The sequence below is a fragment of the Triturus cristatus genome, chromosome 4_1 (assembly GCF_964204655.1).
Source record: "Triturus cristatus chromosome 4_1, aTriCri1.1, whole genome shotgun sequence".
NCBI classification, from domain to species: Eukaryota; Metazoa; Chordata; class Amphibia; order Caudata; family Salamandridae; genus Triturus; species Triturus cristatus.
Genome location: NC_140585.1, coordinates 518,183,056 through 518,207,854, shown reverse-complemented (window position 1 = coordinate 518,207,854; position 24,799 = coordinate 518,183,056). Strand labels below are relative to the sequence as shown.

Here is a 24,799-nt window from a genome sequence, read left to right as displayed (position 1 = left end):
CTTTGAGAGGGTGGGCATGGATTTGATAGGTCCCCTCCCTCGCACCAAGAGAGGTCACCTCCACGCTCTCGTCATCGTGGATTATGCCACCAGGTTCGTCGAGGCATTTCCCCTAACCACCCCTACCACCAAGAACGTGGCGGACAAGTTGATCGAATTGTTTTCCCGCGTAGGGTTCCCTAAAGAGGTGGTGACGGACCAAGGGACGCCTTTTACATCCCGCCTCATGAAAGAAGTATGTACGACCTTGGATATCCACCAGTTACATACCTCCGTGTACCATCCCCAGACGGATGGGCTGGTGGAGAGATACAACCGCACCTTAAAGTCCACCCTACGGAAGATGCTGACAGCAGAAAGGGGAGAGTGGGACAGGCTACTTCCATTGGCCCTATATGTTCTAAGGGCCCAAGTCCAAAGCAGCACGGGATATTCGGCTTTTGAGTTGCTGTATGGGAGACAGCCTCGGTCCTTGTTGGAGATGACCCGAGATGCCTGGATTAACGAAGACAACCAAAACCATCGGTCTTTGTTAGACTATACCTTCCAACTCAAGTCCAAAATGGGAAAGCTGAGAGAACTCGCCCATTCCAACTTGGAAAAAAGTCAAGCGAAGCAAAAGAAATATTACGACCACGGAAAGAAACTGCGAACGCTGCAAGTGGGGGAATGGGCCCTCGTGTTACTTCCTTCCAGCACTAGTAAATTCCGAAGTGAGTGGCAGGGTCCCTACCAGGTAACGGATACCATCGGAAATACCACCTACAAGCTACAGGTGACCCCCTCCAGAACTCAAAGCTACCACATTAACTTGCTTAAGAAGTGGCTTGGTACCCCACCGACAGCCGCCCACTTCTTAATACCGACCAACTGCCCGGATACCTCCTCGGTGGGCTCCTTGGTCATAAACCCTGATCTAAGGGACCAGCAGAAGGAACAACTGAGAGAGACCCTTCGACCCTTTGATGATATCTTCTCGGACTCCCCGGGAAGAACCAACCTCGCAGAACACTCAATTGAAACCCCCCCCCGGACAAATAGTGAGACAAAAGGCCTACAGAGTCCCTGCTGCAAAACAAGAAGCCATCCGGAATGAAGTGAAGGATATGTTACGGTTAGGGGTCATCCGGCCTTCCACCAGTCCATGGTCCTCTCCCATCGTGATGATTCCCAAACCCGACGGGTCATCCCGGTTCTGTATGGATTTCCGAGCGCTGAATAACATATCTGCGTTTGATGCCTACCCGATCCCCCGAGTTGACGATCTAATCGAGAAAATCAGAGATGCCGTATACATAACCACGTTGGACCTCACCAAGGGGTACTGGCAGGTGCCCCTTAAGGAAGAAGACCGAAAAAAAACCGCCTTTTCTACCGATCTTGGGCTTTTCGAGTTTACGGTCCTGCCTTTTGGGCTCCACGGGGCCCCGGCAACCTTCCAGAGACTGATGAACCGAGTGCTGATGCCCTACTCCGCCTTTTGCTCAGCCTACTTAGATGACATTGTGGTGTTCAGCCGTTCCTGGAAGGAACACCTACACCATCTCACCACCATTCTCACGGCTCTCCGCCGAGCGGGACTGCACATTAACGCTAGGAAATCCCGAGCGGCATTCCAAAAGGTACAATATTTAGGATATGTCCTGGGGGATGGAGTCATATCACCACAGGAAAAAAAGGTCACGGCTATAGTAGACACCCCCTTCCCGTCCACCAGAAAGGAGTTGAGGGGCTTTCTGGGGTTGATTGGCTACTACAGACGCTTTATATCTTCTTTTGCTGACCTAGCCTCACCTTTGACTGATCTTCTCCGTAAAGATTGCCCCCTGCATTTCCTCAGGCATCCCTCAGCTGACACTATGCAGGCATTCACGAAGCTAAAAGAAGCCATCACCTCGGCACCCGTGCTCATATCCCCCAATTTCCTGAAGCAGTTCATTCTCACTACTGACGCTTCGGACACCGGGATAGGGGCGGTCTTATCACAAATGGCTGACGATGGGCTTGAACACCCTGTTCTCTTCGTCAGCCGCAAGCTCTTCCCTAGGGAATGCTCCTACCCCACTATTGAGAAGGAGTGTTTGGCAGTTAAGTGGGCGGTGGAAAAGCTGAGGTATTACCTGGAGGGGAGGCCATTCATCCTGTACACGGACCATGCCCCATTGCAGTGGATGTATAGGAACAAGAGCAATAATGCCCGGGTCCTCCGCTGGTTCCTCTCCCTGCAGCCCTTTACCTTCTCGGTGCTACACCGCAAGGGGAGGGACAATTGTGCCGCTGACTTTCTCTCACGGTCCACGCCTCTCCCCGAGCGGGAGCGGCCAGGGGGGGTGGTATGTGACGGGGCCCCTCGGGTAGCACCAGGGACGCAGGAGGGTACGGACTGGTGGACACCGGTGACGAGGGTCCCTAACTTTCTTCCTTCTCCACAGAATGAGTGGGCAACAGACATAGAAGAACAGTCTCAGCCGGCCGGGACCGGGCCCTTTAACTGGATCGAGCTCGGCGCTCAAGCCCCGCCCTGGGACGACGTCACGAGGCCGGGAGATTCAAAAGGAAGCGGAACCAGGAAGTGGACGGACGGCGATTCCCGGAGGAAGGACGAAGGCGAGTCAGAGTACAACGGTGACGAGGAGAATAGCGGAGCGAGAGAGAGGACATCCGAGGAAGCAGAAGGAAGGAGAGACGAGAGACCCGGCGGCTACGGACTCCGTGAAGCGCCCTGCCACATTCCCAGGGGAGGAGCGTGGCTCGGACAGGTACGGGACCGGGTAGCGGGTTGGATGGGAAGGCGGGAGAACCCGCGTCACTCGAGCAACCCGTAAAAATCCCTTCACGGCGTAGCTTGAAAAAACCCCTCACCTTTTCTACCACTTCCCTATTAGTCCCTCACAACTACGGTGAATCCTCACTCCCCGGTCCTGGGTGCTAGGGCTGCGCGCCTCTACATCACAAAGCTAATATCGTCCCTTATCTCTCTCTCCCTTGGGGCATCCGGAGAACTCACCTCGGAACCGCTGACGACATCCTAGAGGGAAGGAAGAGAGAACCACCCCTGCGCTCCTCGGATACCACCACCATCACGGATCCAGCAACCTTTGCCAGGGAAAGACTAACCAGCCGGACAAAAAGAAAACTTATTTCAATAAAACCCCGTTTACCGAGAGTTCGTGTCGTGTCCCTCCTTGACGCCCAATCACAGTGATGTAAAGTGCTCTGACACCCTACACTGGTATAGGAGGTGCCATACAACTAATTAAATACATGTGAGAGAGAGTGATTATGGAGACTTGAGGGGGCACTGTGAAAGGGTGGTAGTGAGGGAGTCTTTGGGGGCGCCAACATACATTGTCACACAGGGTGCCACCAGTGCTAAAGCCGGCCCTGATTTCAGAAACAGAAAGCCCTCCTCCTCTGTCTGTTTTTATTCAGTCAGCTGTGCGCTGTGCACCATCATCAACTGTGCATCAATTCTTACCTCAAGCTGAGTGAACCCTCTCACTTCACGTTTTGGCTTTCGATTGCCTAAGAAACTGTTGACGTTTGGCTCAAAGTCCTGTTTTTAAAACCATTCCAGTACAATCAGACTGTTTTTTAATACCGTTACCCCTGATTTCACTCTTGGGGTAATGTCTTGTCATATTAGCTTTTATTATGATTCGTACATTTATTTGACCACGCTGACATTGCCTCAGTACCGTCTACAGCACACAGTAGTTTTCAAATGCACAACAGTACTGTTACTATGTTAGGTGTGTCTTTCATCTTTCACCTGATGTTTTTTGCATTGATCTTTTCTATTCCCACCAGTAAGGCACATTTATAAGATATTTTATATACATGACTTTCTCATTCTATTATTTTTAGGAAATGGTGATTTTATGTGATGCCTGTTTATTGCGGGTCTACCCAATTGAAGAGGGTAAGGTGGCCATTTCTGTCCATAGCATTTCCTCTGCATGCCCAGTTCTAGCCCTAAGGATACTACCACACAAAGTCATGAAACAAGGTATGAGTCCAACAGGAACTCACAGACTTCCGTCAATCGAATCAGCTCACAGTTGACAAAGTAAATACATGCGTAAATCGCACCCAGCAAGACAATGTTCAAGCGATTAAGCCCACACGTAGCACACCCATACAGCAAGCATCCATATATGGCCAGGCACAAACATGATACATTCTGAAATGAAATGAACGACAAGCGACTTTGAAGTACAAGTGTAAATAGATAACGAGCAAGCGTGAACACAGGAATACTTCAGCCTCTCCAAAATAGTGAAACGAAGCCACTGACGCAAGCAGCGCAGCCTGTTGCCTTACAAAAAAGTATCTGCACCTCCTCGCACACAAAACCACTCTCCAGAGACATGCCCATATGATGACAATAAGCATTGGCAAGTCCAATAGACCTAGCTATCTTGTAAGTGAAAATGCTTTTTGTTAACTGGCAAACCTGTGTCTCTGTGTGCCTAGATGAAGAGGTGAGTGAGTGAAAGTGACAATGCATCAGTGGTTAGATACCTGAATTAATACATCAAAAAGCGAGTGAGTGAATGGATTATGAATGCTTACGTGCATTGATGGAGGAATCAAGGAGTAAAGGCATGGATGAATGGCTATAATAATGAGTGACTGCATGAAAGGGTGAATGCATGGATTCAGACAGGTTACAGCTAAAGTACAGACTTAAGCATCAGACACAAGTAAAGCTAATATTGTAAATATGTTAATAATTATTTATTTTATGCCACTGCAAACATTTCACCTGAGCTGGGTTCCATCATACTAAAGTTGCCCACAACATGTCAAGGATTACCGCTACTAAGCATGTTTAGGTTTGCCCTTTCACTCAGTAATCATCAGTGCACGTTGAGACTTGTATCGTTATTCCTTAAACTCAACTGCATATTGAGATGTGTCCATCACTAAATTACTTTTGTGTATGGTCAAATTTCCCACTTGTTTAGACTGCTCTCTCAATCCTCTAGGTAATCTGCATCTGTGCTAACAGTTTACCCCTAGAGAGGTAAATTTAATCATTTTTAGGTCGCACCTGCCAGACTATATAACCTGTCTGGCTATTAAAGATATTTTTTTTGGACTAGATCAAAAACGTAGTGTTCTTTGAGCCCACCCATTGATTCCGGTGGTTGGCTTCATTGTCAATAATATTTCTTTATTCTTTTTTCATGGCTTTCTTTGCTTTTCTTGTGTTTGGCTCTCATCCAGAGCTTAGCCTCTTTACCATCCTTTTGATTGGCTGACTTGTATCCTTCCACTGCTCACATTTCCATGGATAACCACCTTATCTTCAGAAGTCTACTCAAAATTGGCCCTTTGCCACATAACCACCATACTGTAACATAAATATACAGCATATACCTCTCTATATAAGCATTTATTTAAACTACAGACGTGTACCTACCTAAGTGTATTGCTTTGTATAAACATGTATAATAATTATGTTTTTAAAGATATAGATATTTGTTAGTTCTGCTTAACAAATGTACATATTACTTATAGTTACATTATTCTATGTTTAACATGTTTTTATGTTACTGCATATCTCACCCTATATCTCTTGCAACATATCCTCTACCTCCACTCTAACCCATCTAACTCATCTCATACCTCATTCCACTACTCTCTCCAATGCACTACCCTATTTCTCAACCTTTACTGCTCTCAATATATCCTCTACCTCCACGCTGACTCATCTCAAACCTCATTCCACTACTCCCTCCAACTATTTCTCACCCTACACCTCTCTCAATATATGCTCTACCTCCACACTCTCATTCATCCCAAACCCCATACTACTACTATAATCATCAAACTAACCTTCAGTCCCTCTTCTAACCCACCTTGCATCATCTCATACCTTGTTTACTATTCAAATCTCCCCGAAAATCCTTTTTAAACCCTGACTTTTCCCTCTCCACCTCATCCTTACTCATCCCAAGCTGCCTCCTACTGCTATCAACTCAAACAAACAAACAAAAACTTTCTAGATCCTTCCTTCCTTCTATCTCCCTACTATTCCTTTTACTATCCAAATAACAGACTAACATATCCACCGCTCAATTCTAATTAATTTCATATATCTCTACATTAATTCACCATTAATCCATTTTGGGTTCCAGAGTAGCGTGCTACTTGCCGAAAAGTGTTACACCACCTCATCAGGGGAGCAAGCGCTATATAAATGCAAACTCTTCCCTCTTCCATCCCTCCACTATCCTTTTCAATCCTAATAACAGACTAACATGTCCACTTCTCAAATTAATTTCAAATTTCCCTAGACTAATACACCACTAATCCTTTTCTGGTTCCGGAGTAGCGTGCTACTCATCGAAAAGCACTTCAACACCTCATCTGGGATCGCAAGCGCTATATAAATACAAACCTTTTCCTCTTCTATCCCTCCACTATCCTTCTTGATCCAAATAACAAACTAACATATCCATCACTCAAAATAATTTCATATTTCACTATGCTAATTCACCACTAATCTTTTTTGGGTTCCGGAGTAGCGTGCTACTCGCCGTAAAAGCATGTCAACGCCTCGTCAAGGGTAGTAAGCACTATATAAATGCAATTACAATACAATACAATACATAATATTGTTTCTTTGTACATTTTATAGAAATTATACTCGCGTACATATTATAGGTGATCCTACTTATAACATATATTTGGCTGTTGCATAATTTGTATTCACGTTAATCTTGTGGCAGCACTGCATAAACCTCCTTCTCCTGGGACAGATGAAACACTGAGTGTATTTATTAATGTGGGCACTTTGCGTGTGTATAATAAAGCATGCTTTTTTGTTTTATGTCTGTGTTTGTGTGACTTTCTTTTTATAATATCGCCAAAACACTAAATGGGTTTATTACTGTGCACAGTGTGGGTGTTTATAACAAAGCATGTTTTTTTCTTTTTTCTTTACAAATATTAATGAAACACTCAGCGGGTCAATTTGTGTGGGTTAATTATACTGGTTCCTATTTAATGTTTTAATTATGCTTTTACCTTTATAATATGCTTTCTTTTTTTAATAAGGAGGGGACTCCTATTTTCAGTTTGTGTGTTTAAAACAAAGCATGGTTTCCAGTTTTAAGGGGCAAAAACAGCAAGTGCGCTTTACTAGCAACAACAAAGGGCTTGGTGGCTTAAAAAAGAAGTTTGATTCTCTGTGGGAAACTTCTCGTCTTATTGTTAATTGGACCTCATTCCATGATTACATCTAACACAAGCATTTGCAACGCAATAGGTCTTGCATTTGCGAGAGTTTAAAACGTTGGCATTGTAAATAACAATGCCTTTTCTTGATCTGTTTTGAAAAATAAAATGAATAAAGGGCATTGTCATTTACAATGCCAATAGGTCAAACTCTAGCAAATGCGAGACTTACTGCATTACAAATGCGTGTTTTTCTTTGATTTGTTTTCTTTACTGACGTGATAACATCTTAATTGCTGATTTGTTTTTTCTTCAGAAAGTGCCTGCTGTTTGTATGTCTTTGCCCAACAAGGGTACACTGCTAATCACTTATCTCTATTGCTTTGTCAGTTGTTTTACTTTGTTGTGATGATAGCATCTTGACGAATTTCCAGCTTAAACACACAATGCTGTAACGTAGGCCCCATAACGACGTTACACAAATGGGTGTCATTAATTCTTAGGCCCTATTTCTGTCTCCCCCTTTCTTCTCACTAAAGGCGGTCAATATCTTCTAACAGTAAAACGACGAATGTTAGCCGTAGTTTATCTTTTACCTATGAATGTGCTGTATTGCACACAGTAAGCCAAGTAAAGGCATTCTTATATCATCATAAACGTTGAATAATGACAGGGTAAACACAAATAAGTCTATTAAAACAATATAATTGTAAAATGTCAAATGTTCAATGTATATCAAAGAGTGTCAAGTCACTTTGTGTTCGAACAGACTTTCAACACACAAAGGAATTCGAGCTGCATGTGGACGGGAGGCAGCCGAGGACACATAGGGCCTGATTTTAGTGCACCTGAAATGGAACGATACCACGGGTACGGTATCCTTTGGGGGACAAAAAGCACTTATTAGGAATTTGCGAGGAACAGTATACGGATATTGGTGTTTATCGCACCAAAACCCTCATGGTACAGTAAGTACCGTCTCTTTTCCCAGTTACATTTTGGCAGGTTTGACCTGCCGAAATTTAAAGACGGTTGAGGTATTTAACACATCTGATAACTAACTCGTAATTCCGACTCATGCAAAACAGGGGTTTACACACAGGCCAGAATACACCAACCAGCTCGTAAACAGACCCATAATTTCTACTGTAAATGAAAATGTATTTTTGTTATTCTGCCCCTTTATTTTGATTTGTGAATCTTATTTAGAGATTTATAAATAGCTCCCTTTCTTTGTATAGACACTGAGCTTTAAGCAAAAGTCATTTTGCTTTACAGTGCATAGGTCTTCGTTTGGGATGCCTAACTACCTTCCAGTGAGTTTATGGACCATGTCAATATCAACAAGCATTGGTAAAGCCAATAGATCTTGCCTATGGGAGAGCCATTGGCTGTTAGGCATTTTGCACAGCTGAACCGGAACGGGCAATGGAGGGAATGGTATGGTAAAATAAAGCGGTATGGTGGGGCCAGTGCTGGCCATGTCATAGCTTTTTTTTTAGTTATGTTGGATGAGGGGGAAGGCAGCACAGACAATGGGAGGGATTGGGTGGGATAGATGAATCAACACAGACAACAGAAGTGAGGGGGTCAAATGGGGGAAGAAGCAAGGGGGAGGAAGCAACATGAGCATGGGAGTGGGCAGGGAAGAAGCAACATGAGCATGGGGGTTGTAGGGGAAGAAACAAACAACGGGAGCACCAAGGTGGAAGGGCAAGGAGCAACATGGAGCATGGGGTGGGAGGAGAAAAGCAGCATGGGTAATGGGTTAGGGGAGAGGAGTTGGCCTAACGACTAGGGCGCTCGACCTCGGACCTGGGGGACTGGGTTCGAGTCTCGATAATGACGCTGAACATCCTGTGATTCTGGGCAAAATCACTTAATCTCCCCGTGCCTAACAAAAAATGAATGTGTGTACTCCGGGTCAAGTTCGAGCTATATAAAACTCTGCAAAAAAATGGGTGGGTGATAGGAAGGGAAGCAAAAAAAGAAAATAGTACCTGAATCACAGAGCTAGTAGTGAATGGACAGTGGAAGTACACTACTCAACCTAAATGAATACGTAATTGGTCCATACTCCACACAACAGAAGAGGAAGTGAAGCCGTCATTCGCTGGCCAATTAGAAGGAAGCAAAGAACAGCGACAATAAAGCAAGAAATGGTCAGCAATGGGTGGGATCCAAGCCCCTTAGAGTAAAGAATACCTCTTGCAGCAACAGCGTATGCAGGCGAGACCTAAAAAGGACAAACATATATACATTCAGGGGTATGTTCCCTAAAAGTTCATGCAGGGCAGAGTTTCGGTGCTGCGTTGTGTGAAAAGGAAAAAGCTAAACAGAACCATAGATACTAAGATATTATTTTATTTTTTTATTTACAAAGTTTTATATAGCGCTAGCTTGACCCGTGGGTATCAGCGCGCTATACATACACACAGTAAAGACAGAAGAAAATTGCATTACATAGTAGGAAGGCAGTAAGGAAGCAAAACAGAGATAAAAATACAACATGAAAAATAGGTAAACAGTGCAGGGGAGGGAGAGAAAACAAACGAAGGTGGCTAAGACAGTCCGGTCACCAACTATCCTTGAATGTCAAGAGAGAGAGGAGTCCACTCAGATATTGAAGTCTAGGTTCGTTGACGTTGGACGGAGAAGTATTTGTTGAGGAGATGGAGTTTCAGGTCCCTTTTGAAACAGGAGAAGGCGGGGTTGCATCTGAGGACTCTAGGGAGAGCTTTCCACATCCTGGGAGCGTTTCCAGAGTGGTTTTCTTTTTCAGTTTCGGAGGGATAAGAAGGAGTGAGTTGGAGCTTCTCAGAGTTCTGGATTTTTCTGCTCTTACCAGTTTGTTGTTTAGGTAGTTGGGGGACGGAGAGTGAAAGGTTTTGTGTGTGATGCAGGCCAGCTTGTAAATACACCTCCCTTCCATGGGAAGCCAGTTGAGGGAGTTAAGAGCTGGAGTGATGTGATCAAATCTTTTTACCCCAGATATGAGTCGAGCGGCCATGTTCAGCACTGCCCTTAGTGGGGCTAGGTGAGCTTTTGGAGTCCCTGTCAGGATGGCGTACCAGTAGTCGATTTTAGAGAGAACTAGGGATTGAACTATTGTCTTGAGGTCATCATTTGGGAAGAAAAGGTTTCAATTTCTTGAGGTGTTTTAGTGTGAAAAGCGCACCTTTTGCAGAGTTTTTGATGTGGGCCTCCATTGATAAGTTCTTGTCAAGGGTAATGCCTAGAGACTTAACTGAGTCGGATAGCACGAGGGGGCAGTTTAGGGCATCCAGATTCTTGAGCCACTCTTGGATTGGACGGTGGTTACTTTTTGGAGTGAATAGAATTAATTCCGTTTTAGCTGGTTTGAGCTTTAAGTGGTTAGCGTTGAAACAAGTTTGGATCTCGGTTAGAGTGACATTGAGGTGGCAGATGTCGCTGGGTGATTTGATTTTGTAATAGATTTGGGTGTCATCTGCGTAAAGGTGGTAATTCACTCCTGCTTTTTTCAAGATGATTGTGAGGGGCTCCACGAAGAGTTTGAAGAGGGAAGGGGAGAGGGGAGAGGATCGAGCCTTGAGGGACCCCAAGTGTGGCTTCAAGAGACAGGAGTTGATTTTAATTTGTTGCAAGCGGTGCTGAAGGAAGGAGTTGAACCATTTTAGTACTGTGCCATTAATGCCGGAGCGCTTCCTCAAGGTCTCCAGAAGAGCTGGAGGATTTACTGTGTCGAATGCCGCAGATAGGTCAATAAGGATGAGTAGGCAGGAATCACCTTCATCTAAAGCCCTTTGAATATCTTCAGAGATGTTGAGCATAGCTGTTTCAGTGCCACAGCCCTTCCTGAATCCAGATTGAAAGATGTCGAGGAGGTTGAACTCATCAATGTGTTTGTTGAGTTGGTGGAGAATGCATTTCCCCAATGTTTTTGCAAGGAACGGGAGGTTGGAGATAGGTCTGAGGCTTTTGAGATCGTTAAGGTCGGCCCCTGGTTTCTTGAGTATGGGTGTGATTTGTCCTAGTTGAAGGGAGTTTGGGACACAGCCTGAAATGATAGAGGAGTTTTTGAATTGTGTCCAGAAAGGGGAAATTGTGTGGTTGAGTTCTTTTAGAATTGTGGCTGGGAGGGGGTCCATAGTGTGGGAAGAACGTTTTAGGCTTGCAATTATACTGAAGACCTTGTTTTCCGACATTAGCTTGAAGTCGGACCAATGTGCATTGTTTTTAGCTGGAGGCAGACCTGATTGTCATTGGTAAGAAGTCTTTCTGATTGGTCAGGGGTGATTAAAGGGGGGCAGGTTAAGAGTGAAGGAGCATTTGAGGTTTGGATGAAGGATTGATCAATTTTTGAGACTTTATTAGAGAAGAAGGTGGCAATTTCTTCACATCGCTCTTTGGTGGCTTTGATTTCGTGAGAGGGAGTGCAGTTTGTTTGGCTTTTGACAATGTTGAAGAGTTCTCTTGGTCTGTTTTTTGCCAGATCTAGTTGGCTGCAGAAGAAAGACGCCTTTTCACTTAAAATTTGTTTTTTGTATGCCAGCCGAGCAGATCTAAGTTGTGCAAGGTCGAAGGGTTATGCCTCCAAGACCTTTCCGTTTGTCTGAGTTGACGCCTTTCGTTATTAACCCCTTCGCTGCGGCCCGAATTCCGCCGCAGCGCTGGGGGGGTGAGGGGTGAGCTCGGCGCCGCCATGCTCATGACAGAACCACGCCGTCATGAGTCACGGGCGAGCTGTGCTCATGACGGCGTGGTTCCGTCATGAGCGCACAAGGGGTTAAGATCCACGTTGAACTAGGGTTTAGATTTGATTCACCTCATTTGTTTGAGTTTGAGTGGAGCTACTTGGTCTAAAACCTCTGTCATTGTTGAATTAAAGTGTGTAGTGATGTTATCGACCGTCCAGGTGGAGAGTTGGAGTTGTAGATGGGCATAAATCCTGGGTTCCAGTTCGGTTAAAGGGGCTTCTTTGATGTTTCTGGTCCAGTGCTTAGGTTTGTCATCACGAATAGGTTGGTGGCTGACAAGTGCGTATAAATTTAACAGGATGAGGTGGTGGTCGGACCAGTCAATGGGAGAAATCGCTCTCAGAGAGACCAGTTCATTTTTGGTAATGATCGCATCCAGTGTTGCACCTTTGATGTGAGTTGGTTCATTGCAGAGTTGTTTGAGGTTGTATATTTCAAGTAGGTTGGATAGGTTCTGGACAGTGGAGTCTTCTGGGTCGTTCCAGTGGATATTGAGGTCACCCGGGAACACGTCTTTTGTGTCTGTCAGGGAGAAACATGTTATTAGGTCTGTTAGTTCTTTGGTGAAGAGGGTACGCTCTCCAGGAGGATGGTAGATGGTATGAAATTTGATGGGTGAGGTGCCCTTGGTAGTGAGTTCGACACCCAGGTATTCAAACGATAGGTATAATGCAGGTTTAAGTTTGGTAATCTGTATTCCAGCTTTGTGAATGATGGCTAGTCCCCCACCAGTTTTGATCGGCCTGTCTTGTCTGATGATGTTGTACCCTGGAGGGGTGAGAATGTCAAGAATGGGGGTGAAGTGGACATTGAGCCAGAATTCTGTTTCTGGGTCCAGCTGTCTTCGTCACACTACTATGTGAATGTTTTGACGTGTGCTTACGTTCTATTAACCTTGCCTTGAAGAAGCCCATGTTTGGGCGAAACGCGTTAGCTGCAGATTTGGTTGCACCGAATTTTGGATTAAAGAACATCTGAAAATACTCAACCGCTGTGTGGACTCAGCACTCAGTGTTCACTTTGAATCCATACAATACTTTTGGTTTTGTGTTGCCTCTCATACTTGTGTACATATGCTATATTTATGGTCATCTAAGCAGCTGGCCATTTGAGGTGGGCAATACTCTCACTACTGCTAAGTGACAAGTCCAGGCTGTGCACTCATTTATAACCTTGCTGCTTTATCTTATAACTGTCTAATTCTGTGAGGAAAGCGATGTCTATTTATTCAGCGAGTAGAGGTTCAGCAATGTCAGTGGCGTGTTGTACTGCTGATCTGCAGATTAGGATCATGCAAGAGAGATGGCGGAGAGCATCGATGATGGGGGGAGCTAAGTGGATAGAGGTGTATTGAGCAGGAGGTCTAGGTGAGTGGATAGTTTTATGGATTCTGTTAGTGCCAACAATAAAAGGGATGGAGAAAGGGGCAGTATTCTGGTTCAAAGCGAGGTAAGAGTCGTTGATCTCATCAGGTTTCGGTACCGAAAAGGGGTGGCGATCCCGGTTGGGTCGAAGTGCCTGACTCGCCGACGGAATGGAGGTTCGAGGAGTGCTCTGTGGGGCCATGGGAGAGGTATTGAGGGGGGTAGGGGCAAATCTACCCAGGGAGAGGGAGCACGGTGGCTTGATCCTGTTGAGAAGGTCTTGTTGTAAGTATAGGAAATCGGTAGCAAGGGAGTTAATTTTCCGATCCATTCTGTTCAGTTGCTCTGTTATTGAGCTGAAAAAGCTTAATGTTTTTGGCAGGGGCCGAGAATGACTTGGGTCTATGGAGAGAGAACAGGGGTCAGGGATTGGACGGAATCAGTAGGATTAGGAGAGGGGAGAGGTTGGACACGGGGAGCCGGGTTAGTAATGCTCCCATTCAAGGTGTTCGGAGGAGGATTAGTGGGTCTAGTTAGGGCCGGGGGAAAAGGGTCTGTGTTGGAGAAAGGGGTAGTTTGTGAGGGAGGGTTCAGATTATTGGGGGTCAAGAGGGGAGTGCCTGTGGTGATTTCAGTCGTGGGAGGGCTGTGGTTAGTGTCCGAGCTGTCTAGATCAGCCTTGTGGTGTTTGTTAATTGTGATTTTGCTGTTCCTGGTGTGATCAGTTGATGTAATAATGGTGGGTGTTTGGCGACGGAGAGTAATGATAGGGGTAGTGTGATTGTAGTGAGTGATGGTGGATGTCCATGAGTTGAAGAGTGGGTCTTCAGGGCAGGGAGATTGGATCAGTTCCACGCTATTAGTGAGGGTGGAGGGGGATTGGGGAGAAAGGGTTTGAAGGCTCAGTTGAGTTAACCAGGAGAGTAGTGTGGGGAAGTGGCGGTCAAAAGTGGTGAGGTGCTGGTCAGTGGCCTGTATGAGAATGGTTCCAGTTCTGTAGATGGAAATGGTGAGTTCCCCTTTGAAGGTAGGGGAGATTGTTGTAGAGATTTTTTCACCATAGGGAATGATTACTGATTTGGCGACTTGAAGGTGAAGAAAGAAGGTGTTTTTCCATTTAGTCGGGTGATTAGTGTAAAAAGTGAAATTAGTTTTCGTGTTGCTGTTGGTCGCTGTGTGGTAGTTATCTACTATTAGTGTTTCGGGGTGTTGTTTTAGAGTACTGTGCTTGAAGTTCTTTTTAGCATTACTGGTCATTTTGTCTGGGTAGTTAATGGACCAGGAGTTGGGTCCATAATGCACAAGATTAGAGTTCCAGGTGGGGTTAGGTGGGTTCATGGTTGATGGAAGAGAGATCGGTATAAGAGTTGAAGTGAAGAGAGCTTCCTGTCTTGAGGATCACACTGATTAGCAGTTAAATATAGACAATCAGAGACCTAACATAGGCGGAAGGCGATACTTTCTGCTGTTGGGTCGTTCAGAATAAGAGCGAGATCAGGGCAATAGAGGCACCAGGAGCGTTCTTATATAAAGCCCTGCCACAATCAGGAAAGGCGATACTTTCCGCTGTTGGGTCGTTCCAGCTTAGAGCGAGATCAGGGCAAACGAAGCGCCAGGCCAGGTGCGATCCTGTAGAAAGCCCAGTCGCAATCAGGAATCGAGCAGCAGGCTGGGGTGGTAGTTATCAGACATTTATATGCAGTATATACAATAAACTCTAAAGAGACATTTAACTGCAGTATCAAACATTTATATGCAGTGTATACCCTAAACTCTAAAGAGGTCAGGGGCCCACCAACTATGCTCTTACAGTAAGCCCAAAAGTATTAGGGAGTCAATCAGCAGACTGGAGAGGCCAGTTTGTTTAGACTAGTAATGTAGTAGGCCCATACGTCCTGCACTAGCTCCCTTGGTAATTGGGAGCGACCATTTTAGGCCGTTCAAAATTTAGTCATCAGTTCGGAGATAAGGTGCGGGCTCGGGTAATCGGACATATTCGGGCACTTACCCCCAGGGAGATCAGGTTAGCGAATTATCAGTGATGGGAGCGTGCGCACCGTAGAGAGCATCTACGTTCGGGAGGAGGGCTGGGCTGGCAGTGGGCCCGGGCACAGACAGACCAGAGACAATGAAGAGCTGGCTTTCACAGCGTCGGCCATATACGGGGGCAGGAATGCTCCGAGTAATTAGCGGGCCAAGGATGCAAGCAACGACGACTGTAAGCAGGATCGGTAAGGCTCAGATTGTTGACGGGCCGAGAATACCAGCATCGGCAAGCTGGTGGAGGTACATCCATCAGGTTTTGACGAAGGGAGGAGGAGGGCTCATGAAGTAACGAAAGGAGCGTTAGGTGGCACTTTATGTAGCAGTAGGTTGTTGGGAGACAAGTAACGCACAGAGTGTAGTCCCATGTGAGATCCGGATGGCGAATAGTGTCCGCAGAATAGCTCCGTCCATGTTATTGGTCTGGTCGGCGGATGAGCAGGCTCCAAATTCACTGGAGCTAGTTTAGAAGTACTGTGGGACCTCTCTGGGGGGGCTTGTTCTTGGCACCACCAGGCCGGAAGGGCTCGATCCTGGCCCACAGGCAGGAGAGGCTTTGTGTTGTACGACAGGCATTTTATGGAGATAAGTTGTGGGCCAGCTCCTGGGGGTAAGATTTTAATGACGCCACCAGGCCGGAGGGGCTCAATCCGGGCCCAAGGGCTAGGGGAGCTTTGGGATTGCATTGCGGGCAGGCTCCGACTCACCGGAGTCAGTTTGCGATGTAGAGGAGCTGAGCTGGGGGACCACAGATGGGCTGATCCCGGCCCACAGGCAGGAGAGTCTTTGGGTTGTACGGCGGGTCCACTCCGGGGGGCTAGTTCTTGGCACCACAGAGGGGCTCCATCCTGGCCCATGGGCAGGAGAGTCTTTGGGTTGTACGTGGGTAGGTAAGGGGGGAGGGTTGCAGGACCGCTCCAGAGGGCTCGTTCTTGGCGCCACCAGGCCGGAGGGGCTCGACCCTGGAGAGGCTTTGTGTTGCACTGCGGGCAGTCTCTGACTCACCGGAGTCAGTAGATGGAACAGAGCTGCGGTACCACTCCGGTGGGCTCGTTCTCGGCGCCACCAGGCCGGAGGGGCTCGATCCTGGCCCACGGGCAGGAGAGACTATGGGTTGTGCTGCGGGCTGGATCCAACTCACCAGACCGACACAGGTCTCGAAGTCCTAGTTGGAGGCAGAGTCGAGGCGAACTCAGAACTGCTGGGTACAATCCTGGCGATGGGCATTGACGGTGAGAGGCGAGAGGGAGGTCGGAACCATTCATCGGCGCAATCAGGGTAAGGTAGGTAGGTCTGTTGTTAGATGCGATGAGGATTTGGGGCGGGTGATCAGGTAAAAGCAAGGATATTAACCTTTTGGTTGATCCCAAACCCGGAGCTCCAAGGGAAAGCTCCTACACCGCGGCAATCTTGGCACAGTCAACAAGATATGGCACTCTTCAGCTCTCTATCTGCACTAGCACACTTGAGCCTGTCTAGCTCCAATGCCAGCACCCTTGCACTGTGGTGCAAGGGTGCTTGCGTTATGAGCATGATTGTTTTTGCATGTATCCTAACTTCTAATGGGGGGGACAAGATGATTACAAGCAGGGCCACCTTTAGAACTGGTGGCACCCAGTGCGACAATGTTTGGTGGCGTCCCCCCATAACCTTCTTCTCCATGAATTTCCTCACCACCACCCTTTAACAGTGACTATCAAGTATCCATAAACACTCTCTCTCATATTCTTTTCTTATCATTTATAGCACTACTCATACCAGTGCTGGTAGTCAGAGCACTGTAAATCACACACGTTACACAGAGACAATGAATCACATGTTTAAATCAGTGTATAAGAAATGTTACATAAGAAGGAGGACTACGAGGTATAGGAGTCACATGACAACCATTCTGGTAGGCAGTATAGTTAAAGATGGTTTGATATGGAGTAGCAAAAACTCTGGGGCAGATTTACAAGCCCCTTGTGGCAACTTTACGCCAACGGTTGCATCACTTCTGTGACGCAGCGGCATCGTAAGCAATGCCCTATGTTGCAACAGATTTACATCGTGACGCATCTAGGGAGATGGGTCACGTTGTAAAGCCCTGCGCTCCATTATACCTGCGTCAGGTATAATGTATGCAGGGTGGGCGTTCCCACGCAGGAAAGCCTCATAAAAGTGACGCAGTGAAATCTACAAGATTTCACTGAGTCGCTTTTACGACCCCACTACGTCAAAACCTTGCACCTGCGACACAACTCCAGCAATGCGCTGCCCTTACGCCGAATAGATGCGTCACGCATCTGTCTATCCTTGCGCCACGGTGCACCACATTGTAAATGCGGCGCATTCCATAGTGGCGCAGGGTTTTTTTTATGGGTCGCAATTCAACTGGCGCATCCCTGCTAATATGCAGGGAAACGCCAGTTCTTTTAAATCTGCCCCTCAGAATTTAAATGTACCACTATGATTGCGAGTTGTCTATACTAATAAGAATTGATTTCTACCCAAATTAACTATTTTTGCAACATTAGGATAATGAAAGACCGGGTAAAAAAATCATAAAGCTCCAACCTATACCTTGCAGTTTCTATGCAGCTCTTTGCTGACAGTTAATAGGTAACTGTTCTATATTAGGATTTTAATTCATAAATTGTAACAAACAAAATGATCTCGCCGATAAAAGCAGTAACCCACTGAACTATTTACATGATATGCACTTCTGCGATCTGCATGGTACACGTCCTTTGCAGCAGGCATATTCACCCTCTGTGCTACTTTATGATGAGCCAAAACTTCCACTAGCAAAACTTGATCTCTCTTTAGACGGTACATCAATCACCAGAGTTATCTTGATATTATTGTTGCCTGAAAATTGTTGGAGGCAAGGAACGCTGCAGCAGGTACGTTCAAATCCGCAATACATTTGACAACACAGCGCCCCCTTAAGTCAGCCCCTAGTACCATGGCACTTATTGCACCATCCTACAGCCGGCCCTGATTACAAGGAACCTGTCAATCTGACTCTTTCTGCCTTTGCTGGTGTTTTTTGTGTATTAACAAATGTTACAAAGGTTAAATGCCTGAGTCTGTGCGTGAGCTCTCTGATGAACCTCCGCTTTGTTGTATTTAGCAAACATTACTACTACTAGCATTACAACCACTAATATCACCACCACCACCATTACAACCATCACCACAAACTCAATATTCTGGTGTTTGTCTGCAACAGCATTATAAGTTTGACAGCATTGTGTGATATTAATAAAAGAAGCATTGGCAAAGCCAATATGTTTGACTTAATGTGCACATTCGTGCTAACAGCTTTTGTACATGCCTCTGTTTGCATGTGTTATTGGATTGGATTTATTTTTGACACACTGCTTATAAGACCGAAAACTGTGGAATCAATGTTGGTAGGTCGTGCAATTCGGGCCATAATTTTATGCCCACCATAATAACATTCAATCTCTGTCTCTACACAACTCTACCATGTCTGACGTGGCAGCGAGCTGAATCCTTCTTTCGCAATATATAAAAACAAGCAGATGCTCGAAGGAAGGACTCCAAGAGAAGCAAGCAGTGCTGCTTTAACAAACATTCAACAATCCAACAGCCTGTAATTTGGCCAATAAGCACCCTTGCATGTCTGTATACGAAGGTTGTTTAGTCTTCTGCTGTTTGCCTATGTAGCCCTTTGGAATATAATGGGGGTTGAGTCATTGCAGGCTCGTGCTCACTCTAGCCAATGGATGGTCAAAGTCTGGGTTATGTTCTGCTGCCTTTTAGTACGTAGAACGTTGCAAGAAATCAGGCTTGTTGATACACTGTGTGTTTGCAGAGAAAGCATTCTCAATAAGACCTTTTCTTTCCTCTGTCAGGTTCCCTCTCTGCAGGAAGCCGAAGATGTAAAAACTCAGATGTGTTTCTTGACAGAACCAGTAGAGGACCAACTCGATCAGCCGGGGTGAGCAGATGGTGCTCTGCAGAAGCACTGTATACAGTAAATACATGTTGACCTCAAGGAAGACAAACATGTGACAGCTAAGATTTATAAACCCGCTAAATTAGAAGTTAGGGGTAAATGTCTAATCTGGCATCATATTTGAACACAAGTTCCGTTTAACATAAACAAGCATTTCCTCGTTTTTTTTCTTTAGATTGCGCTGTTTCTATTAGTCGCTGTATGCCTCCCTCTATCTCTGCCTTAAATAGGTATGATTCTCTGCCGCCCCATTCTTACTCTCTCTCTCCGTACCTTAGGTCTCTCAAAACTCGCACACATTTCTCCTCGTGCATTTTTTATTTTCCCATTGTTGACTATTGCCACTATCATCTCTCTTTTTTCCCCTCTCTTTAAAGAAATGCTTGCGTACAATCAAGAGTGTGCTGTTGTTTCCTTCGAAAAAAGTTGTAGGTGCCACATGCCCCTTTAAAAACTGACCTGGCGCCGCTGACCTCCGCACAAGGTGGACTTCCAGGTGTATATTTCCTGAAAGAAAGGATGAGAAGAGTTTGTTTTTGAAGGGCATACAGTACACTCTTGTTTTGTACATATAGAACGAAAACAGTACCAGTGGCCCTAGGACAAAGACCTGCAAGGGACAGATGTTGGATTTGATGTCTGTGACTCCTACGGCCATAGTTAGAACACATGCTCAGACAACGTTTTGTTAAAAAGACTCCACGCCATCACCCTCTCCTGTAGCATGCATCACCATCAGGTTTATTCCTCACTTCAGCAGTTGCTGTTATCACTTTGTGGCTCTGATTTACAGATTAACATATTGTGTGTTTCGGTGCACTAGAATCTTCAAGTTTAGGAAAGGCAAAGGCCCTTTATCAATTAAAATTGCATCACAGCAGACTAATCTTTATTCATTGCTGTGTGCCTGTGGAAAAACTAAAAACAAGATGGCTTGTGAGACAACCTTCATGTTTTTACATCGACATGTTTCTTCCCTACTCTGAGCAATAAAGGGTCCATGGCATTCATCAGGACGGGGGTCCCTAGATAATACCTGTGCTATAACTACCTGTAGTCCAGCTGTGGGCAGATGTATGCAAATGAATAATCACAATAGTGTTTGATGAAACCTTGTCTCCTGCTCCTAAATATTCAGTCACACACTATAAGGTGGCTCAGCTTAAAACAGGCTTGGTGCAGGCTTCAGCTACCACACTACAAATTATCTTTTCCAAAGGTGAAACTGAAAGAACCACAGTAAACCTGAAAACTAGTAAATCACAAGTATATCTGGCAGCCGCAGCCGGTGCAGGTAAGAGCGGTGGGGCCCGGTGAGGGGGGATTTCGACGGATGATGATGAGGGAAAATTAAATAAATAATTAATTTTCCCTCATCATTGTCTGTGGGCTTTTTCCTGGGCAGTTCTTGGGTATATTTTTTCAATGATATTCCAAATCATTGTATCTTCTGATTGTCCCTATTCTATAAAATGTGTGGTCATTTTTGTAGTGGATGTTCTCCTGTGTTTTAAGATGCTCGTTTTGACTTACTGTCGGCCGTTTCCAGATATTTTGGGCTATATGGACAGTTAATGAGGAGCGCCCCGGCTGCTGTTGAAATGCATGTGCTTAGAGTGACCGAATGTTCCAGTTTATCGGGACTGCACCAGCTCCAATCGTTTTGCCGCAGTGCTCGGATGCACCTTTTTGGGATTCATCTTTGTTTGAAATTTGGCTGGGCAGTCGGAAGAAGAGGTCAGATTTCAGCCTTTCTAGACCCGGAGCTATTCCTGCTGTGCCGGACTTAATGCAAGAATTCTTACCCGGTCCACAGCTTAATAAAGTACCACCACTGGTTGACAGGAAGTCTGGGCGTGGACCCACTGGTATTGAATGAAAGGTGCTCATAGTAGAACAGTCATTAGTTGCTTATGACACTCACAGCTAGAGTGTGGGGAGCATTCTGGTCCATTCCCAGCCCCTTCCTGCTCCAGACCTGCTACTGGTTGGCAGGAATGTAGGGAGCAGACCCAATGGTGTTTTCTGATAGACACTGAAGATGTCATAGTGCTTATCAGGCCCCCATCTTTTTCCATACCCATCACAGGTAGGTAGGAAGGTCAGGGAGGATTCTGTACAGAGCCACTTTTTGGAGGCACGCAGCCATTTGGGAGCTGAATGATGCAGGAATAGCTCATTGGCCCAGGTAGGCAACAGGAGCCACATTTCCCTCCAGACTGCAGCATTCAGCAACTTGTAGAATTTTGCTTTAGGTTAGCAAAGCTAGGACAGCATCTGCGCTGTGTTGCCATGCAAGCTGCGCAAAGCTCCTGGGCTGCCATGAAGGTGGATCCTGCAGCTGAGGCCCTTTGTTGAGTAGAACATGCCTCAGGGACTGCCTGCCTTGCTAAACCCCAGGCATCTACAGCTGTATTTAGGTTAAACGTACCTGGCTGCTGCCAACCAGAGTGGTCCACAGCTCTGCTCTGTCATGGCCGAGCTTTAAGTGCCCCATGGCAGACAAAAAGGTTAGGTTGCTACTTAGAGAAGGAAAGACATAGCCGCACAAACACTACTTGTAGGTTTCTCATGCTGGTTGTGCTCTTGGCCCATGGTGACCTTTGGCCCGGGAGGTCCATATTATGACTAGCTCGACAGGGCTTCCTCGCGGAAATGAGAACAAGCAGAAAGGGTGAGGCACTACCTGTACTAACGGAGGTGAGTACCCTTGAGTCATCCTGCCGTGTCCCTCCTACCGAGACCGCTGCACTGCTTTGTGTTGTGTCATTCTTCCAGGAAGTGAAATAGACACTGCTCTTTACTGATTTCCTGTGCCTCGGTCTCTGGCCCAGAAGGAACCCTCCTACAGCGATGTCAATACATGTGCAGGGTCAGGAGGGCTGCAGCGCAGCTAGTCGCATATTAACCTTAAAACCCTTTACGTTGCCCCACACGCTCTGTCCTTTTCGTGGCATCGATACTTTTGTAAAAATTAGGTTTGCTTAAGGGCAAGTGCACCTCCATTCATCGCCTTGTCCGATTTGTATCCCCAGTGCAGAAAAAAACGAAGGTTTACAGCAGACTCCTTCCACACAAACCATTACAAACAATACTTCTGCATCCCACAAATGTGAGCCAAAGTCCAGCCCACAGAATGAAATGCTTGGGACACAGTTAACTTTTCATAGAGACGCAGGGTGTGACATCTTCATTTCAAAAGACGACGACAACAGAGTAAACCAGATGTTTTTTTCTACTCTGAAGAACACATCCGAATGGCCGGATATTTCCATCAGATTTATCTTCAGTTTTTATATTTTATATATATATTGGGTGGGGAGCAATTAGCATCAAATTTCAGGGCGGGTCATGCTTTGAACAATGGGGGCAGGGATATGCACAACATGGGTCGAAATGCCTTGTAGGGGGTCTCTTTAGTGTTGTTGGATGATAAATAATACGGGGAGCATTTTTCTGAACAGTATGTGGACATTGGTACATTTTAAAGCATACTGGGTCAATAACATTGGTCTCAATATAAAATCCTTTAGTGGGTTTAAAGATTCTCTCTATAGGAATTTTAGCAGAATGAACGGTGAATGCTACATTTAAATGCACATTCGTTCAGTAGACCAAGGAGGATGTGGAATTTCAGGAACAATAAATGGCAAATAGTTCATTACAAAATGCACAGGGCCAGTTGAATTGGTCTCAACAAATTCAAGATATTTAGGCATACTTTCAAAATGTGTAGTAAATGGTGCAGTTTAAATGCATTTGTTTTGTCATTTTTCCATTCTTTTTTTGTTTAACTGTTTTATTGATGGAAACATAAACAACAGCACACAATGCATTGGCGATATGGCATGCATGAGATGAACATGTACATGAGCGTTATGAATTTGTCAATATTACATTGAGGGCCTTATTAGCAATTAATCAATTACATCATGATCCCCCGATCGGAAGTGGCCTCTCAACAGAGAGCGCATTGTCAAATCTCAATTTGTCTTGTCGCATTTCAACTGTTGGAGACACACATATATCTCCCTGGTACTTGTTCCACATACCCCATTTGAGTTCCCACTTCCTAGGGCATCCCCTATGTTTGAAGACATCTTTTTCGGCTATCATGGGTTTATCCATGTCAGCCTCCCAGTCACGAATAGCAGGCATTACTCTCACACCCCATTTCTGTGCGATGTTGCATTTCGCTATGGCCCATCCAAACGAGGTCTGTGTAAGGTCAGTGGCGTCCCATACATTAAGTAAGCAGACTTTTGGGGAGGACGTCAGTGTCTTACCCCCGTCCCGTCCCATTTGTGTGGTACTGGTGTTCCAGTATGATCTGGCCGCTGGGCAGTCCCATATGATGTGAAAAAAGGTCCCTTCATGGCGGCATTTTTAGAGACAAAGGGAATCTGTCCGTCGGCCCATTTTGACTAGAAAGCCCGCGTCTAAATAGACTCGGTGGAGGATCTTCAGCTGCACCAGTCGCAGTCTCATGGGGATGACCACCTCTCTAGGGGAGACCAAGGCATCACGCCAATCGTCCTCCTCGAGAACACCCAGGTCCACCTCCCAATGCTGTCGCAGATGCCCCAGAGGGTCCGGGCGGTTATTAATCATTTTTTTGTACGTGAGGGATATCGATTTTTTTGTTCATGGGATCTAATAGTAGCCTATCCTCCAGTGGAGAGTCATCGGGAAGTGGGCTACCCTCTAACATCACTGCTTTGAGTGCGTGACTACTCTGTAAGTATCTGAATGCTTCGGTCTGTGCGAGCTTGTACTTCTTCTGGAGGTCCGCAAAAGTGGCTTGTCTCCCAGAGTCCCATATATCCCCAACGATCGAGACGCCGATCAGGTCCCATTTGTCAAATCCTGGGGATGTACTCAGGCGCCCCAAGAATTCGGGTTCCCATAATGGTGTAGCACGAGTAATTCGATTGTGCCAACCTATTTGTTTATTGACCCTATGCCAAGTTTCATGCAGTGGGTCCAGTGAGATTTAACTTTCGGGGGTTGGTGTACGATGCCTTATCATATCCGCCCTGCCCCATGAGCCATCGGTCGGTTCGGAAGTTCGGGTCTTCATAATTTCCATGTGCCCACCGATTGATCGCCACTAACTGAGATGCTTGATAATATGTCTTATTTTATTTATTCATTTATAAAGTTTTATATAGCGCGAACAAGATCCCGAGGGATATCAGAACACTTTACAATAGGATGGGAGGAAGGACATAAATGCAAAATCGACATCAAGTAGGAGTAAAAAACAGAAATGATCGCAGATTCAGGGACAATTGCAGAAAAAAAAGATCAATACCAAATGATAGCCCAATTAGGGTAAAAATGTATTCATAAAGAATTTTTTGCCTTCCAATTTGATATCAACGGGTAAACTTTGTTTGGTCATTTCCTAGCATGGCAGATTTTGGGGTCAATTAATACAGTGGCAGGGTCAGAAATTAACCCTAGTTTAAAAGATCTTTGATTCACACCCCTTTTCT

The 24,799-nt window shown here is 45.7% G+C and overlaps 1 protein-coding gene across 2 annotated transcripts in view; it reads left to right on the top strand.

The window, feature by feature from the left end:
* The window catches only part of LMNTD1 (lamin tail domain containing 1), a 1,465,565-nt gene that overhangs the window by 1,300,277 nt on the left and 140,489 nt on the right, over nt 1-24,799 (top strand). For both annotated transcript variants that reach the window (XM_085652774.1, XM_085652773.1), the window contains exon 16: nt 19,198-19,283. In XM_085652774.1, coding sequence (XP_085508900.1) covers nt 19,198-19,283 — 86 coding nt within the window. The remainder of the gene's footprint in view (nt 1-19,197; nt 19,284-24,799) is intronic.